General features: G+C 36.1%; 1 protein-coding gene across 1 annotated transcript in view; it reads left to right on the top strand.

Annotated features, from left to right (window-relative positions):
* Nucleotides 1-20427, top strand: part of efnb1 (ephrin-B1) — an 85805-nt gene that overhangs the window by 55665 nt on the left and 9713 nt on the right. The window contains exon 3 of the mRNA XM_006632825.3: nucleotides 16989-17081. Coding sequence (XP_006632888.1) covers nucleotides 16989-17081 — 93 coding nt within the window. The remainder of the gene's footprint in view (nucleotides 1-16988; nucleotides 17082-20427) is intronic.

The following is a 20427-nucleotide window of genomic DNA, read 5'->3' as shown; positions in this document are numbered from 1 at the left end:
ATAGTTAACTACTTCAGTAAAAAAGAGGTTAAAGGTGTATCTCAAAGGAAGCTTATCATGTTATTATCTGCTAGCTAGACATGCAGTGAGCAGAGAGCAGTTTAATACACTGTGGCATTATATCTTGATCTGCCAATCTTCTCACTCTAACCACTGAGGAGGTGGGGGGAGCATTGAGGTCTGGAAAGTGGTGTTCAATTCTAATAATCAATATTAGTCATTTCTTGCATTTCATTCACCTCTGAAATGCAGTACCCACCTGGGTGATTTTTGGCAGGCATTATGTGGCATTAACCCCACTACTCAGCAGATGAGGTGGAGAAGTGAGACAGTGCTTCACCTATTAAATGAAAGGACTTGACTTGAAAGCAATGATGTTCTTTTCTATGGTGGTTTACAAACCACATTTATTGATATGCTGGGCTGAATAAAAGCTGTGTGTATGTGCTTTTAACATCGTGCTGTTCGGAGAAGGCCTGTTTTAGCACAGCTTTTTTAGAATATGCTTTCAATGTTGACCAGAGTGTGGGATGCATCTATGTATTCACAGACATTACTGTGTTAATGTTATTTGGCAGCACAAGTCTGAGTGGGCAGCAGCAGTTAGTTGGCTCTTGCTCCTTTTTAACTTGCATTAGTTATAGCAGACAGTCACAATTAAGCTCTCCAAAAGGACAGTCAGTGCCTCTGAAATCCACAGAGGATGTCCCTCTTCTCCGGGGGAATAAATGTGGCATGCCCTGCAAATCACGGTTGGATCGAGTGATAATTTTTTTGATTCAGCGTAATGAGCATGGTCTTTGATCCTGTCTTCTTCATGCTGATACAAATGCATCTTATTGAGCACCAATTATAGCAGGCTGCCTCCAGTCCTTTAAGCCCTCCCTATCCCCAATAGACCTTCTGTACCAAAAAGCAATTCAGCTTGATTTTGTACTAACTAACAAGCAAGGGTAATGTGCAGTGACTGCCAAGTTCAAGAGTGCCAGGAAGCTTTCCTATTAACGTGAATCAGTATAAAATCACTTATGTCTCTAAATACTTATAAATAAAAGATATAGGGTGTTATTCATTAAACCCTTCATCTCTTTTACGATGGTGGTAATGGTTATTACCATCTCATTGTGCTTTTCTATGATTGATAAAAAAGGGTTTCAAAGGAATCATCCTATAGGAAAGGACCCATTTAATCCAGGACTGAAGTGCAGCACCCCCTTTGGTAACACATAGCAGATATTATGTGCCAATAGCTCTACTACATTAGAAGATCGCCATTTGAATTAAGGGACATCTTTCAGGGGTTATATTGTGCAATCCCAGAATGGAATTTCGCTAAGAAACTAGTCTTAAAACCCCTTATTGCATAGAGATTTATAGGATCTATAATGACAATGTAGTCAGGATCTCAGTTTCACTTCCCACTGAAGCATGTTAACTCCTACAGGATAGTGTTCCCTATCGCTATACTGGAGCATTGGTTTAAACATTCTGGTCCTAAGGAAATAGTGCCACATACTTGTTCAAAAGTATCACGTACAGCAGCAACATGATTTTCCTTATAAGTTTCCCATGCCAGTACTAACCAGGCCCAATTGTGCTTAGCTTCTGAGATCTAACAAGACAAGACTACATCATTGATAATCTGCTGTGAGTGCTGCTACACAAAGAAGCATTGTTTTTTAAAATCCTTAAGCTTTTCATAACTGTTATTGTTATCAATGTTGTGGAAGCCAGGAGGTTACTATGAAAAGGTAATTGCAGTTATAGATTTGCAATGTTAGGTGATGTGCATGAGGAAACCATTATGTGATTCATTTTTTCTTTTCAAATTCCATCATCCATTATTCATTTCCCAAACAATTGTGGTCCATGTGGGGAGCAAGAAGAATATTTTGACAGACTCCACATATAATGTTGCCACTGCCAGTAAAGCAGAAAGAAGTTCACACATGGAGCATGAGTAGCACTTTAGGACTTGGTTGTTGGCTTCTTTCTTACTAGCCCACTGTTTGGCTGTACCTTGTTTTTATGGCTTATGGGAATTTGCTGTGCTAATGGCTGCAACAGAGCTATCAAGCAATGAGGTGGTAATGGAAAAAAAATCAATGGTTTTGTAACACAGATGGGCTAGTGGTGGCCTGCAGTAAGCCATAAAAAGAGCTGTGATGTTTCAGTATCGAGAGTGATACTCTGCCTAGTGACAGGATAACCTAGTTTCATGGAGCAACTAGTGTTGGGCTTTGAACATTGAAAGACGTAATTGGTCCATCTGCTTTGATGATCACCATTGACATAAGGACTTCCTGTTTGGTAGCCCCAACCATGATGTCATTTCCCTACAGAGCTCACCATATTTGTGGAGAAAGACAGCTGAATATGTTTATTCAAACAACTTTGAATCGCTATGATGGGAATAAAAGTGAGATAATTATTTGAGTAGGCTTCATTATGCAATTTCTTCTGCTGTGCGTTCATGACAAAGCCTATCTCTTATGCTGAGCACTAGGGACTTGTTTAAATGACTACTGAGCTGTTATGCACTATATGTGGAGTGGCACTTCATGAGCCTTTGGAGGCCAAGCAGGGTGTGTTATGGGGGATCACATTCACTTTTTCAGCTTCTGAATAGCAGTATGCAGTATGTGCTGTTAATTCTCTCACACATGAAAGGCATCTTTGTTAAGTTTTGTAGTAGATTAAAGAATACATGTCGCAAAAGATGGAGTTTTTCTTAAACATCACATATGAAGAAACATGTTTTTGCATTCAAATCTATCAACAAGCCAATTGGGTCTTACACGTAACAGCAAAAAATAAATATTAGTAATGTACACTAAACACACATTCACTGCAGTAAAAAGAAGAATGTGTATAAATGATTGGGTCTCAAGAATCAAGAAAGTATTATAGTACAACCACTAAGGTCAGATCAACTAATCTTTACACAAGGACCAAGGTATATGTACTTATAAAATCATATAGACTAAATTTAAAGAGGTAAACTGTTTTTTCTTTGGTACTACTGTGATTATACCCCTTTTGTATTTACATGTTTTAAGCTGTGTCAACCTTGGAATGTTTTATAGAAGTAGTTCATTTTTTGCCAATAAAATAGAACTTGCCTTGAGGTACCATCTACTTGTGCTGCTCATCTAAAATCTCATTGTGCTGCTTGAGCCCATCCATAAATTTCCTGGTATTTATTGTGTTTTTTCCTCTGTTTGTTTACTTCCATTGCTGTCAGTCTCATTTAAAATTGATGGTGTCACATTACCATAGGGAAGTTAAAAATACATTTTAACATTTAAACATCAATCACTTTTAAATATATAAAATAAGGTGGAATATTTTATTATTTGAGGGCTGATTCTGCCTGTGATTTGCCTTTAGAAATTAGTGAAATCCATTAGTTCAGTAGGATTCCTGCTAGGATCAAGCCTTGATGTGACATTTCCCTCCATTCGTCATAAAAGTCACTTTATCCCCAATTTAAATGTCATACTCCAAATCATAGGTACAGTATGTGAAATCTCATATTTTTGCCATTCATAAGTAACAATTAAAATGTTTACATCATTCAAGTATTTTTAGAACAAAAAAAGCTCAAAGTATTCTGTGGACTTTGCGCCATTCTTTCAGTGTGTTTACATTTTGTATTAAATACAGTTGACAATACACATTTGCCCTTTTGTATTTGAAACTTGACGGCATACACAAGAATGAATACATTAAATATCAGGTGGGTAGCTGTGTCAGCACTATTATTTGTTCCATTAAATATTATATTATATTAATGATGATGTTGGTTATAATAATTGTTCCTTGTATTTACATAGTACATTTTGATCCCAAAGGATGCCCAGGTGCTTTACATATAGGAAGTTGGCCACTTCATCCACCACTGAAGTGCAGTTCTTAGTTTCATGTTATCTTTCATGACCATGTGTGGTCGGACCTTGGTTTTACATCTCACCTGAAACATGGCATCTCCTCCAGCACAGTGTCCCCTGACACCACACTGGGGCATTGATATAGAAGTTCTGTTCCAGATTGAAGAGTGTCACATACTGGTCCACAAACCTCATGCACAGCAGCAAACTAGTTTCCCTTAATGATCTTCCATTCCTCTACTGACCAGATACAACCTCACTTAGTTTATGAGATTGCAACATGGTTATACTGCTGTCAGATGTGACAAAATGCCTTTTGCCTTGTAGTTCAAGTAGAGAGCTGCGTCAGCAGGCGTAGGCTGCAAAGGAACAAGTAAAGGTTTATTCCATACTGAATAGAGAAGAAAAGAAACACAACATTTTGGCTGTGGAGCCCTGGGATGACGCCCGAAGAAGGCTCCACAGCCAAAACTTTTCTTTTCTCTTTTCAGCATAGAATAAACCTTTAGTTGGTCTTTTGCTTAGTCCTGGTTTATAATCTTTTGTCTGCTAGCTTTTTAGTTGCAGTCATTTTCTTTTAAGAAATCACGTCATGTGTTCAGTTTATTCCTAGATGGGATTTGATCTGCCATCTTTTAGGGACCCCCCCTTCTCCCCAAAGCTGGACAGCATATAGACAGATGAACAAATCTGGTAATCCAAAAGACACCACCTTCGTGACCCAGAGGGTTTGAAATGCCTTTCAATTCTAGAGGGTTGTGTCATCTTAAGAAACTACCAAATGTGCCCTGTTACACTGAATGCACTTTTCCCATGTTCTGTAGCAACATTGTGCTGCTGCTCTGTCAACATTTCACACATTTTACTGATGGAAGGCAAGAACACATTTTTTTCCCCAAAATACTATTGTTACGCACCACTAGAAGCAAAACGCAGACACATTTTTCCTGTGGAAAAACAAATCTGAAATGAAAGGTTGTAGTAGTCTCCTTCTACTGCAGAACATGTTCTCAAGATCCAATTTGTGCATTTATACTGAATTTAGGAAAGTCTCTTGTCTATGTCTCTTAGTAATCTCTTAGAATTGTTCTGTTTTTTAGGATTATTTAGAATTAACTGAATTCATATTTCCACAGAAAACACTCAAAATACTTCAAAGTCAATCTTAATGTCTGTTTTATACAGGATATACCACTTTAGATTTTTCAACATTTATTGATGAAATTAACCTGCTATTAAATAAATTTTCAGTAGTTCTTTTAAGTTTTCTTATTGACAGAATGTATTTAACGGAGAAAGGAATCTGCAAATGTCAAACTAAACAGGAATTCAAACCAAATCAGTAAAGCAACACATTAATATGGTTAAACTGCTGATCCTCCTGAAAGACAGAAATGTTGTGCAGTCAAGTCCAGTTGCAAATTTTTAATTATGTTCATTGGGTCCTCGAGACCATTCATAAAATGTTTCACTTAAAGCATAAGAAAAAAATCAGTCCATACAACTTATATATATATATGTATGTATATACATGAATATAAGTATGTATATTTATATGTTCTAAGAACCAAAACATCCACAAACTAAATATAAACTGATCACTTCAAAATTATAACAAATGTTTTACAGTTGCTGCTTATATTTTAATTGCAGTTAGTCCTTAGAAGCAGGACTCAAAAACAGCATAAAGGTAATCTACAAGGAGGTATGAACACCTTTAATTAAAGGTTTTATTTTCTGTATGTGCAACTATGCGAACGATTGGCCTAATGCTACAGGCTGTTTTGTAAAACAGCACTTACCATGGTAGCAATTACATTTTCAAGTTAAGGTTATAGTCTCTCTCAAATACTTTTTCAACCTCTGTGGAGGGAGACAGAAAAACATTAATTTAACAATTATTTAAAGGCTTCATGTGTGAAGGCATATCTAAATAGCCTGAGGAATGAAAAAAAAAATTCTAAGATTCATATTTTGACTAAAAGTGATGCCACACACAGGCTCCTGAGGAAAAATTACTTTAATTTCTTAAATGCTTAACATTCTTTTACACAAAAAGTTAATAAACAAAAGCTAGAAAAGGCACTTTAATGTAGACTTAATCACAATGTCTAAACTGCAAGATAGAAACAGCAGTTTCTACGGTCATTATGGCTGTGGTATTTAAAAAAAACAGTCATGGTATTTCTCAAAGTAATCAAATTAAAATGAATTGCTTAAAAAATATAAATTATATACAGGGTGGCTGTTAAGTCTTCCGATTACATACAAGTAGAATATCTCTGTAATTGCTCATCTAGTTTACTTTAAATTACAAAGTACACAACTAGGCTCATGGGCTCGTGAACATCAGTGGAAAAATATGCCACTTACAGAGATATAGAGAACACTTACTAAGATACTCTTTTTAAAGCTGATTGAATCACTTTACAATCGCACTGTATAAGAAAGCCAAACACCAAGGATAAAAGTATTTGGTCACTTGGTTTTTTATATGCCGCAGGGGGGTCATGCAGATTATTTTTCTTCTAAATGAACCCATATGTACTGCGGCAAAATAAGACAACTACCAGCAATTTTGGTCTTACTCTCTTAACACTGTGTAAGGTTTGAAAACTCACTGGCAGTTCCATTATGTCTGAGTACCACAGGGCGTTTATTTATTACTGTTTTTGCTTAGCTTGTAATCAAAGATGGAACTTCTTTAAAAGACTTAAATCAAAACATTAAACATTTAAGGAATGTGGGTCACCTTTGCTAATTTATGTCATCTAGAACATTAAGTGAATTACAAAATGTTCAATAACAAGAATGAAATAGTTCTTTAGATTTGCAGTTTCCAAAATCATGAATAATGTATGATGAAAAAATATATCTTAATGCCAGATTGTTATTTTATCTGTCGCTCTTTCTGTCTGTTAACCTTGAGGATGTTTCAGGTGCATTTCTCTTTATCTTTGATGCCACTCCCTTGGAAACATTATATTATAACAACAGAATAGGGCAATTGCCTATCTAACAAATTAGACTTGTTTGTGTGGGAGGAGCTGTTAAAAATAATATTTAATATATTATTAATATATATTGTTGTTTTTTTTAGTTTTTGGAACTCCCTATGTGCTTCTGACTGTTCACCTATGAGCTACAACTAGTGCCCTTCAAGAAGAAATCATTAGAAACAGGAGGAGCTTATAACAAATATTTGTTCCCAGAATTTAGCTTGCCAATAAATTCCCTGCAGTCCCTGTTGCTTTGCTTATGTATTCTCCACAGTGTTTCCTCAGGAAGAAATAAAATACTCCCAGTATGTTGGAAAATCCCAAAGGAGGATCATTTGGAAAGGGCAGTCAGTGTCTCTTCTGTCATTCCAGAGTATAATGCCTTTAGTTTCAGTTTAACAGTAGTCAAGAGTGAGCCAATCAGGTTCCAGCCTTCTTTTACTGTATTGACTAAAGTTGTACAATAGAAAAGGCACAGGGTCTCAGTTTGATGCCTCACCTCACATACCAAACAAAAAGAAAAAGTTCATACACTTTGCATTGTGGTTACATTAATTTGATTTGTCACTAAGTATACTGGATGTCAGATTTTGCTATACTTTTTCAATGCTTTGGCTCTGGAGATCAGCAGGCTTTGTGTTAAAAAATTCAAAATGTAAAGGTGACAGGGGGAAAAATGATCCATATTTTCCTATTTTTTACTCATAACTTATTTATGAAACTTGTCTTCCAGCATTCAGAATGATGAAATAGGGGTGGACAGGAATGAAGGCCAGACAATCTACAAAATATATATCTTTCATTGCATGTCAGAAACACTTAGGGCTTCTGTTTAATTCTGAGACAGATAAATAACTATCCCAAACTCCCCGGACATTCTTCATCATTCATTCTTAGGGAATGGTAGAGGATTCAGTGGTGCTTATTTACCTTATCTGAGTCTCTGGAGTAGGTTAAAAAGCGGATTTCTGACTCATGGTGACTAAAATCATATAGGATGCTTTCTTTTTTGATCAGAGTAAAATCAACAGAAAAAAATAGAAATATCTGTGACAAAAATAAGAGGTATGCTTCGTAGAGCATACTTATAACCAGCTAACAACCTTCCTTGAAAGAGCAAGCCTCTCATAAGATATATCTATAAGAACTGAGGTAAACTCCCTTCAGTCAGAGGTTTCACACACTTTCCTGTTTCTGGGCTCTCAAATGTATTCTTCATCACTTGGGACAGAATTGGGCCTTAACACGCCCTCCCACAGTTTTGCGGCTCCTAGCTCCCATGGTGCAGCTGGCTCTCAGGATTTAAAGGTCGCCCTTAATATCATTGCTGGAGCTGAAGTCAGCTTTAATCTCCCGGCAGCAATGAAATCCCAGCACCAACCCTTCAGCTTAATTTGGCAGCAGGCTGGACAACTGTTTCTGATCTGATGGGGCAGCCATGGAGTGGAAAATCCTTCCCTCTCTACTAAAGCCAGGAGCCTTCCCCTAAAACACATACACACACAAGGCTTATGCCTACTAACCAACATCAAACAACAGGTAACTTGTTTTCACCTTTGAATGTATTTTAAATATTTGTGAAACATATTTGCATGTATACTCCCCTTAACACATCTTTAATTCATGTAATCTAAATGAGTTCCAATTCTAACAGTTAAGGTTAGGCAGATTTTGTATTTCTTAATAGGTCATAGAATCTCTTGACTTAAGCTTCTTTGGATGAATATAGCATTCTGTATTTCATCCCAAGTATTCACCCTTTTATATTAATATTATATTATTATTCACCTTAGGTTAAATCCAGTCCAGTTTTCTCGCATACCTGATAAAGGCATATGGCCATGTGGTGTAGTATAACTTGGGTGGGAAAGAATGTTCTAGGAAAACATTTTTTATTGTTTGAAAATGTTTTTTTTTTGCCTGCCTTAAAATAAAGGTTTTCTCTAATTTTTGGTTTAACACTCTAAAATGTGAAGGGACACAAGCTGGAATGAGTTCTGTCTAGACAAATGTCTTAAAACAATGGAATTTAATGACTTGCTTTTTTGTCTAACTTTCACAGGGCTTTAAAATACTTGAATACCCAGGGCGCCATTCTGTGGGTACAGCAGAATCCACCATGCACTGAAAGTCTTAGATGCTTTGTATTCTGCTATGTTTTGTCTTTTGTTTATTATAGGTTGTAAAGAAATGACCAAAAGTACAAAAGGAGAATTGAGAGAGAAAAAAATCGCCGGAAGCTAACAGATATAAAATTTGCTTTTTTGAATGGACTAAGGAGACTGCCTTTTTATTTTCATTAGCAATTAAAATTTGTACACCAGTAAAAGCCAGGTTCCAGATGGAAAACTAGTAATTGGCATTCTTCTGTCTGGTGAGAGGGGACATGTATAAGTGACTTACAAGTCAGTCATCTGAAGGACACTTGTGTTCTTCAGATGAGATGTTAAACTGAGGTCCTGACTGCTTAGTCACTAGAGATCCCATGGCACTGTTTGTAAAACCAAGGTGTTAACCCTGATATCTTGGCTAAATTCTAGTCTGGGCCACCAATTCATTCAATTAGTGAATGGGTTTTGGAATATTCAGTTAATTTTCTTGACTAGTAAGTAAATATTAAAACCAGAATTGAAGGGCCCCAGTGGTTTCTGGTAGCAGCTGCTTTTGTCTCAGTTTATTTGCATGTTCGTCTAGGTGTTGAGAAACACTATCGAGATGGTACAAAATTGTTGTCCGGGCATGTCTGAGGTTTAGCATAGAGATGAAAACCTGTCTGCTCAAGCTTTGTTTCTTATCAGGATTTTTTTCTCAAGTCCTTTGCTCATAGCTTGTTTTTTAGTTTTTTTTTTGCATTATAGCAGGCCTTACTGTTTGTCTGAAGGTTAAGGTGAACAGGTCACTGTAGGTCACTGAAATAGAATGCAAATGCCTATATAGGCACTCTGACAACAAATTGACTCTAATTGAAATGCGTAAGATGTTGTGTAGCTGCAAGGATTTCATACTTTTCCAAATGTATCTAAGTACTTAAGAAAATGAATTATTTTGAATTATATTTTTGATATAATTGACACCAGTGGTTGCTAGTACCAATGGTTATCGCAGCGCTACATAACCAACACTTGCAACATAAGTTTTAAAATTGTGTATTTAAATTCAGAATATGATTGGACGTCTTTGTGCTGCATAACGTTTTTGCGTAAAACATGCTTAAACTTCATTGCTAATTTGCATTTTATATTACTGAGTCTCAAGGTGCTTTAAAATAACTCATTTACTCATTTAAATTTTTGTTGATTTTTAAAAGTAACACGATGCTTTCAAATCAAAGTTTGGCAGCTGTTCCTTGATTGCCCTTTCCCAATATTAAACATGTTAAAACTGAGAAATGACATTACTGTTACTTTGCAGTCTTTACCCTTACCTAGAGGTTGTTTTCAGTTTTCTGGCCAATAACTCACATTTGTTTTATTGGGTTGTTAGGAAGATAATAAACTTTAAAACTGTGCTATTGACTTTTTCAGGACAGATCAATGGAAAAAGGACTTGCACTGAGAAAGAGAAAAAAATAAACATAATCAGCAAAGCTGTGAAAACCAATATGATCTTGTCTGTTGATTCCTGTTGTAAGAGTGGATTTTTTTGGCTATTAATATAGAATGTCTACAGAGTTCAATGCGGAGTATATTTATTCAACAGCTCACCAGAGTATAAGATACAGGGGCTGCATGTTTTCTTTTTGATTTTTCAACTGATTATTCTTCTGCTTCTCACATTCTATACTAAAGAACATTAAAATATAGAAGAAAATACTACAGATTAGTTCAAGTGTAAGTGCTATTTAGGGAGCCGAGCATAAATAATTAATCTGTTTTTTTTTTTCATTTTAAGATAGGTCCTTAAATATACTTTTGAATGTGGGCACATGAGTTTGCTAATGTAAAATTTTTGCTGTGGAATAGTATGCACAAAGATGTGTATTTTTCTTTCTATACTCACAGTAAACAGATTCTGAGATCTATAATTCATAACATATTCAAGGAAGATTCCTTTCAGAATGCATTATCCGAACTGACAGAAAAGAAAGACAACTGGAGTGTCATCAATAAATGGAGCTGGATACAGGAGAGATTTCAATTTCCATTTAGGAGTTTAAATTAGGAGAAACCACAGGAAATTATGTCAGCAGAGAGCATTACATTTTTTTTCAGAAGCCAAAAATAAATTATCCCAGCTTCAGACTTATATTCTGTCTCTGAAACTTAATGAGTATTTTGATTTTATGTTTCCCAGATTTTGGAATACTTTTGCCTAAAGAGCCCACATATTTTTACTGAAGCATAGAGGTTCTTGGTTGCAAGAAGATGTTTCTCTGTTTGGGCATGTCTGCTTGGAACACAGACCCTGATCAGGAGAGAACATGTTTGACTTAATTAAAGGTGCTAAGATGTAAGTGGAAAACTGCTGTTTTTTTATTTTTAAATCATCACACAAAAAGCCCTCAGAGCCTCACAATTAAGTCTGCTGTGCTTTTATTCAGGGGCAATTAATTACTTGCAGAGACCTTGTACTTTTTCCAGTGCAAGCTTCATTTGTGCACATTATTAATGAAACAGAGATACTTCTTTTCCTTTTCTTTTTTCTTCCCTGTTACGGCCACTCTTTTCCTGACACGGTAGTCGCTTGCCACATATCATAGTACTCTTCATGAGAATGTCTGAAAAGAAAATCAAGATCCAGCTGGCATTGGTTGGACTGCTACTTTCCTATTGAGCTTGGCAAAGGTATTTGCTGCCTAGTTTTCAGTAGTGTGAGGCTTAACAAGCTGTTAAGTGAGTGCCTGAACTTTAACAAGTGCAGCAAGCTTCCTTATTGAAACTTAGTAGTGCACGGGGGAAAAACACAGAAGTATTTGAAGTTCCTTTGGCTCTGGAGGCCCATATTCAGTCCATACCAGTCGATTGTTTATGTTTGTGTTGTACTGGAGTAAAGTGCTAATAAGCCTTCATCCTTCGTCATAAATAACGCCCAATGAATTGTATCTTTGTAAACCAACTGTAACAGTTTTAAAGGACTAGTTTTACAAATGAGTTAAAACTAGACATTAAAATGCTGACAGCCAAAATGAACAACACATAGATAACCTGGTTGTTTTTTATGCTTGACACCTAATAACACTGCCTGTGTCTTAGAAACACACTTCCCTCAACATGTTGCACCCTGGGGCCACATTGCATTGGACTGGGTTAAAGGGTAGAATTAAAATTCCAACCCAAAGCAGATGGTGAAGAAATTTTAAACCTTAAAACAATCTTCGTGGAAGGATGTATTTTTATACCAAAGCAACAATGAAAACAAAAGACAGTTTGCCTTTCCCCCAAGGTACTGTATCTGCATTAACATACGAGAGGAAAATAACACATCAGTCAAAATGTAGATTCCGTATTAAAATGTCATTTATTTTGTAATAATTAGGATACTTGGTTTATAAAAAAGCCATAAAAATATTTTTGAACGTAATTTTGAATATGATTATCCTAATCCTAAACCTTGTTTTTGTCTCCCATAAAAACGTAGTAAAGCGCATATAGGATTAGAATTGCTTTTTGCAACATTAATACACTATAAAGTGTGCTGCAGCCTTACTGGATTATCCATAAATTGCATGGTTTAACTCAATCCTTGTAAAGGATACTACACACTACATTAACCTGTAATACTCTTCTCTTTCTATTACAAAAATACAGTACACAGATCTCCCCAAAAATCAAATTGAAAAGAAGTATTCAGACATCTATCTGTTAAAGCCCTGTTTATAGCATCTGCTGCTTCTCACAAGAACTGCATTTGAGTCTGAGTTTTCTTTTGAAACAATAGCTAATGGGAAGTTGAGGCCCTGGACTTCAGCTGTGCATGTGGTTGTTAGGTATGTCAAAGTTGCTGTTTATCTAGGTGAACAAAAGAGCTCAGTGTTACCCAGGCAGAGGCTAGCAGCAAGCGCCTATCTTAGAGCCTCGGCCCTTGTTGTTTTTGAAACGGGATCCTCTTTATATTTGCTGCACAGCCAGTTACGGCAGGCGTGGAGAGATGGGACACTACTGAATTTCTCCTTAGACTTGTTTCATATCCTGTGTCAAAGATGGTTGCTGGTTCAAAGCTGCCCTTTGTGGTGGTAGGGAGGAATGTCTGAGCTTAGCGAAGACTGGTATGCTTCCTTTCCTCTATTACCGTATCATTAGGTTGACAGAATACACATTTTACAAGAGTTTTTAAATTCAAAATTAAAGATTTAGTATTTCCTTTTAGCATTGTTTTATAAATTGAAGAACAGTCTCTGGGATACAAGTTGGTTATAGACTTGTGCTAAAATGCAAGTGCATACACAAAAGACATGATAAAGTAAAGCAGAATGCGAATTGAGAAATGAGATTAAATTGTTGATTAGTAACATAGGCTTGTTCGCCCTTGCTTGTCTTCTTTTAAAATAGACAGGAAATTCCTTTTATGTCTTTGGATTGAAGATGTCTAATTAATGAGAGCAGAAAAAAACCACGAGGCTTCTAGGTCCCTGTGTATACAGAGGCCTGATTGAATAGAGTCATCTTGAATTGTCCTGCTGCTTTCTAGTACCGTGCCGCTCTCACTTTTGTGCATGGCAGCTCGGCCAGAGCCTGGCACTTTTCCCAGAACGATGCATCTTAATAGTGGTGACATCATTCAGGCAGCAGACCCACTCCCACTCAACACCCGCCTGTCTGCTAATAGACCGTTAAGGATCCATTGGGCAAACTGAAACATGATTTGTTCTGTGGGTAATTGCTCTCAGCTATTGATTTTTGTTTTTTGGTGGATGCCATAAAATAATAAAAGATCTCATTCTATTCATCACTTTCTGCACGTGTGTTCCCCGTTTAACAATGATGAAATGGAAAACAATCGCACAAAGAGAGAGTGAATTATGCCTTATTATTTTATATCCATTTACAGAGGGGAAATAGCAGAGATTATTTCAATGGATCCATCTTAAAGTATGCAAGAGTTTGATGGCGAATAGAATATGCTAATGAATGTAGTCTTTAATTTTGCTTTTACGGCTTCTTCAGACAAGTGAAGGTCACTTTTACTTTAATCTAACATTGATTTAGTCCTCCCTTTTCGACTTGTCTTTTGCATTGCGAATTGCAGTCACATTGCAATCCACAAGAGTGAAGAACTTGCTGGAGACATACAGCTGTCTGAGTCCTGTTCTATATTTACTTTTCTGTCTTTGAAAACTAGGTCATTCAGGTGATCCTGAATGAAGTGAGCTCATTGCTTCAATGTGGATCATTTGACATTTTATGTGCCTTTCCAGTTAGTCAGGATGTTTGCATCTATAAACCTTGAAACAAAATGAGAACGGTCAAAATACGTTTTTCCAAGGCTCCTGGTATCCAGGGATATATGGTTAAGACTCATTCAGCCAACTGAGGTTCTTCTGGGTTCTGCTTTTCACACACTCACAGGACCAGATATTCATGTTTTGAGAAACTTCCATAAAAGGTACTGAATATAGACTAGGTGAGGTATCTTGTGACATCCTTGGAGGCTACCAACATTGGCGAAGTTTGGTCTTTTGTTTATTACCCCCCATTGTGAAGTGAGGAAGTGCCTGTTCCAGGAGCTTCCTGTTTCCAAAACATTACAGACACCTCCCACAATAAATAGTTAGCTACTATTCACACTTTGATCACCATCCAAAATAACACGTTTGAATTAAAACCACACCAGAAGAATATTTATGTTCACAGTTCAAGCAGCAGACAGGGAGTCTGCTTTCTGGCAATTTTCAATCCTGGAACAAATTCACTTTTTTAACCAATTTGGGGACAAGTAGGGGCAAACAAGCCTTATGTTCATTATGATTAGGTTGTGGATAAGGTCCTCAAAGTAAAAATCTATTTTGGTTGGAGATTTACGTAAACCAGACTGCAATGTAGATTCTCAAATCAGATACTTCTAGTGTTTTTAAACAGGATGAAAAGTGTTGCTGGCAGATAGAAAAAGTCCTCTTTATATAATCATAATTTGTTAGGTTCATCCGAGAAAATTTGTGATTTAGAATATACACACACAAATTAATTGACTATGTACAAAATTAAAAGTCGTTGTAGATGGCGATATTTCTAACATACAAAGTCACAACATAGCAACATAATATGTATATTTCAGATAATGTATTTGGATTTTTGTTTATATACTGAATACTATTGGTTCCAATAATGATTTGTTACATTTAATGCCTGTTTGTAGACATACAAAATCCAGTGAGAGATAGCAGAAAACAACAACAGACTTTTCTGAAGTTTTTACATTTCACAGCAGTACAATCCTGTCAGCCACAAATCCCCATATGTGCAGTATTTTTATTCTTGAATTGCATTTGTGTTTTAAATTTCAAAGTCATAAATTGTGTATTTTTCATGAAAACAAAATATAATAGAATTAAAGTTGTCCAGAAAAAATATATAGAATAAGAATATTAGATGAACTATATTTAAAAGCCTAAACAGCAGCACATTCATGGTGTTCTTCTTCAGAATGCACAGTCTTCAGAGGTGCAAAATCTATCTTTTAATATCTTTATTTTCAGTGGTATAAAAGCAGGCATAAAATGCACTTGTTCTTCAAAGGCATTGTTTTGTAATATATGTTTCTGAAAGCTTCATTAAATAAGAGCCCAGAATGAGGAATTCTGGGAGTTGGGGGTGCATACAGGGAAAAATAAATAAAAAGAAACACAAGGTTAACAAGTGGTCTATTCTGCTAGCCTCAGAAGTGGAGATTCCAGCCACTTATCTTCTCTGATACCTCTCCCTCTGCACAAAGTTTTGTTCTCATAGTTCCCTGCCATTGTGCTACAGCTGCAAAGAGAGAGCTTTGATTCTCATGGAGTAGGATCTAATTAGTTGACCACTTTCCTAAATGAGTACTCAGTCACGACATCTTAATGGGGGTGGAATCTGGACAAGTTAATAAGGCACACGGTCTTCGAGTGCAGGAAGAAAAAAAAAGGATGGGAAAACGAAGGGGTTGGAGGTGAAAATACCCATGGAGCTTGCCTGAAAAGAAGAGAGCGAATGAGCTGCGGCTCTTGCTGGCGTGGAGACGCCCCTCATGTCTGGAGTTGAGCGTATTATTTAAACCCCAATACTTATTCAATCTAGGTCATTTTTTTGCAGCTCAGAATAGCCTGCTGGTTGTGCCACATTGTCTGTGACTTGAGCTTTCATGAGGCAGAGCTGACAGGAGAGTAGCAGGCCCTTCTCCCTCTTCAATAGAGCCTGATTTGAAGACAAGCCCCCCAAGATAAGGGTTTTAGCCTACTGTGCCACCCAGTCGCTAATTACAGGGCATTCAGAAAGAGAAAGTTAAGCTCCAGGCATTTGCAGCTCGCTATAATTGTTGCTGGCATAATTTGCCTTGCCAAATGCTTTGTAAATTCCTTGAGCAAAGGAGAAGAACAAAACCCCAGTTTAAGCTTTGAGTGGAGAAAAAAGTGATTACCAAACAGAAAATGAGGAGCTGCGCCACATATACACCTCATTCCCCAAAAGCCTAATTTCAACAACAGTTCTAAAGTTGCCACATTCCCATGGGATAAGATTACAATCAGAAGCAATTTCTTTGTAAGCTGAGAGGCCTTTGTATACTTTTTATCGTTCATGTTTGCTATTTCTCTGCCTTTAAACGTGTATAAAAACTTGTCTTTTATTCCAGTTTCACTCTAAAATTCTTGACAGTGAAACCTCAGTGCCAGCGTGGGTTGATGAAAGCCACCTGCAGAAAAAGCAGGCAGATTTAACTTATTAAATAAATGTTTCCTGAGAGGCTTTAGCAGAGAGTTGGTTAAATTGTGTTTAGTGAAAAATGGATTCAAAGCGACTTCTATAAATGTTGGTTTACAAGAACTGCTGTTATAGCCTTTTATAACAATCAATCTAATGTTTCTCTTTTCCTTCTTCATTGGTAATGTATTCTATAACTCACAGTATTGATCTATGGTTGTAATAACTTCTATAAGCAGTCACTGATATGAGGATAATATATTTTGTTACAGCCACATCCAATGGAACCCTTGAAGGGCTTGAAAACAGGGAAGGTGGCGTCTGTAACACTCGTTCAATGAAGATTATCATGAAAGTTGGACAGGGTAAGTCAATTTCATGTACTTATTATTCTTGTTAATATCAAAATAGTTGTCTGGGTTGATAGAAGTGGTGTAATGAATGAGAAAGTCACAGGACCCTGTAATTTTCAACAATAAGAGACCATAGCCACTACGTAAATCAATGCTTGGGTTGTCATTTTTTGGCTATGATGATGATCTACAGCTATAAACTGTAGACTACAACATGATTTACTTTTTCGAGTAGACACATTATCATTTGTACAATCTATGCCAGAAAGTTCCTTTTTAATAACTATGTAAGTTATAGGTAGTAAGTTATTGTACATCTTAAGCTGTCTGAAAGAGGCATTGATGAACTTATGTCATCAATATTGAATGTAGTTCAAATTAAAATCTTGATCACAAATTAAGAGGGTACGTCTTTTCAGATCGACTTGATCATTTTTAACAAATAACCTTAAGAGAGATTTTTTTTTACTGAAATAAAAAAGTGAAATATGCTTGAACTATGAGTGATATATTAGATCCAGGCAGAATAAAAATGGTGAAAGATAATGAAAGCTTTGTGGAGTGACAGTCATGAGTCAAGTGTAAGCAGAGCATTTCATAAGCTATTGTTCATCCACTGAAATGCCCCTGGCCATGGAATTTATGGAACAAACTCAGAGCAGCCACTCTTAGCATATGGAAACTAGCCCAGTGACTGACATCATATCTCATAAACTGTGGGCTTCAGACATTACCCTTTACTCTATTTTTAACCTAGAAGGGAGAAAATACTTATTTATCTTCCAGTAATTTATTATATGGATATTTGTTTCAAGAAAACATGGGCCGCTGGGGATAAACATCTTCATAAAGGTCATTCTTCCAACAAACCTTTAAGGTGAAAGTTATTTAGTGTTAAAAAAAAGATCCACAGTGCTATATACAGTATTTCACTTGCTAAGCTCTTGTTCCTTGGCGCCTTCATGATTTATAAGGTACTAAAGGGTATGTTTTAATTGTTCTGAATGTTAAAGTATTAAAACACAGCTAAGAGGATAGGGTCACTGAAACACCACTCTGCTATGTAGAAAGTCTTGCTCTTCCCACAGAAATGTGAAAACCATTATTCATTTTGGTGTTTGAGCATCAGCATCATACTTTTCAGCAGCAGAAGATGATGGTGAAAAGTGTGTGGATCAGGAGATGTTACACAGAGTGGCTTAGCCTGAACCAGTTTTTGTGATCTAATTCCTCTCTGTTATGTAATTTCTGGGCAGATGATACTGTCAGTAACACTACATGTCCAACACAGATTAATAAATATTTTCTTTTAATCTTATTATTCCATCTCCTGAAAGCAAACAGTATTTACCAGATTAGGTTATAAAATATGTGACAACAGTTTGTGAGCAAAAATAGAAGAAAAAAACAGCCTAGGATTTCTCCTTTAGTTCTTCACCAGATGTCATATATATAAACACCTCCCAGAAGATGTCTTCACTCAGCAAGTCTTTGCCCTGTCCTTAATCCCTGCCAGCATCTCAGGTTGACCTTCAGTTTCAAGAGATTGAGCCTGGCCAAATGCTGTGAGAGGAATTGGAATCTCAGGGCTATTCTGACATTCCACTGACTTGAGTCAGACCCATTTTCATTTAAGGGGCGACCCGAACAAACAAATAAGAAAGAGTGACTAAAACGACCCACACATCTTACCTGACCTTAGAAAAGAATAGCAGATAACATTCTGAGTTTTTAGATTAGGACTGATAACCTGGGCACTTTAGATTTACTTTTATATCATAGCAAGGTAATTATTATCTCAGTGTGTCTGCCCATTTCACACATTGGATAAATACTAATGCATGGCAAGTGCTTGCTTCCAAACTTTTTTAACACATTTTATGGGTTACCTTATGCTGGGAATTGAAGGGAAATAATAAACTGGTGAAGATCAGCTGTGCTTCATTTTTAGTTTGATAGGAAGAAGATATCCTTTTAGTTTAAATTATGTCGTTTTATAAAAATAAAGTGTTAGAAATTTGAAGCTTTAAATGGCTCTCTCAATAGAATAATCCATAATTAATTCTATTGGAATTGTCAAAATTAATCTATTTGTAAACATTCATCATAGTAAGTTTTTGTTATCACACCCACAGAGATATGAGAGCAAAACAAAAAAAAATGAAAAATTTGTATTGGTTTCATAATTCAATAATAGTAACTGTTCCTCTTCAAAAAAGAAACTGTAAAGAAAGTGTTTAAATAACACCTATTGAAAGCCACTGTGAACTAAACATAGTATTAGTTTAAAACTATCTGAAGAAGACTTAAAAAGTGTAATTTTACACTAACGTTAATAACTCTGAAGTGGACCATTACCTGGCTAATAAGGTTCAAGAAATGAACTATCTGCCTAGTTTGATAGCACAGATAACAATCACAGGGATAATGTAATGAGATCTCAAACCAGTAAAAAATGACATAATAGGAAAATACTGTTGGAATTAAACATTGGTGTGGATATCTAAAAAAAACCCTCCTAAATTTGGAGAGTAAAATATGTTTAATAAAATAGATGTATAAAGAACAAAAAATAGGTTTATTTCATGCTGAAAAGAGAAGAAAGAAAACACAATGTTTCGGCTGTGGAGTATACTAGCAAGGACCTTTGAGTTCTCTGCAGGATTTTTTCATATACTTTGGAAACTTATCCGAGCTTGTTTTTTGCCAGATTACAGAGGTGTGGGTTAATATTCTTTTAGGTGCATGAATTTGTCTATACATTCTAATATACTGTATAATATTAGAATCTTTAATTTCCCGCTAACACTCAGGGCCATGTCAAACAGCCCCACTATAAGTAAAATTTACCCTTAAACAAGCAGTATGTCTTTAACAATTACACAAAATGTGGCTGAAACAAGACATCGTTACATAGTTCCTGTGAGAAATAATTTTATATTACATTGGAATGCTCTCCAATAATAGAGTTATAAATTATATTCTTTGTAATTACACATAATCATCACAACATACCTTAGACTTATCTTTAATCATGAAATAAGAAAGAGAAAGCATTAACAGTTTGTATATTTTTACATTCCAAAACCTGGATTCTTTTAGTTGATTTCTGTTTAAGTAATGGCCTTTCTTGCCGTTTTGCACAGTACACTCTGTACCTTCACAAAATAAAAGCTTTGCTCTGTGGATGTGCACTAATTGACACATTGGAACAGAAAAGTCTTTGCGGGTTCTCTCAGTCTTCTAAATGGAATCCGGAATGCTTCAAAACTTAATTTATAAAATTACAGCTCATAAGATGTGTACTGGTTCTTTATTATTTTGGTTGATTATGTGCTATTAGTGGCCACCGATTCTC

The sequence above is a fragment of the Lepisosteus oculatus genome, chromosome 8 (assembly GCF_040954835.1).
Source record: "Lepisosteus oculatus isolate fLepOcu1 chromosome 8, fLepOcu1.hap2, whole genome shotgun sequence".
NCBI classification, from domain to species: Eukaryota; Metazoa; Chordata; class Actinopteri; order Semionotiformes; family Lepisosteidae; genus Lepisosteus; species Lepisosteus oculatus.
The sequence above is the reverse complement of the archived record's forward strand: the minus strand, read 5'-3'. Positions and strand labels throughout refer to the sequence as shown.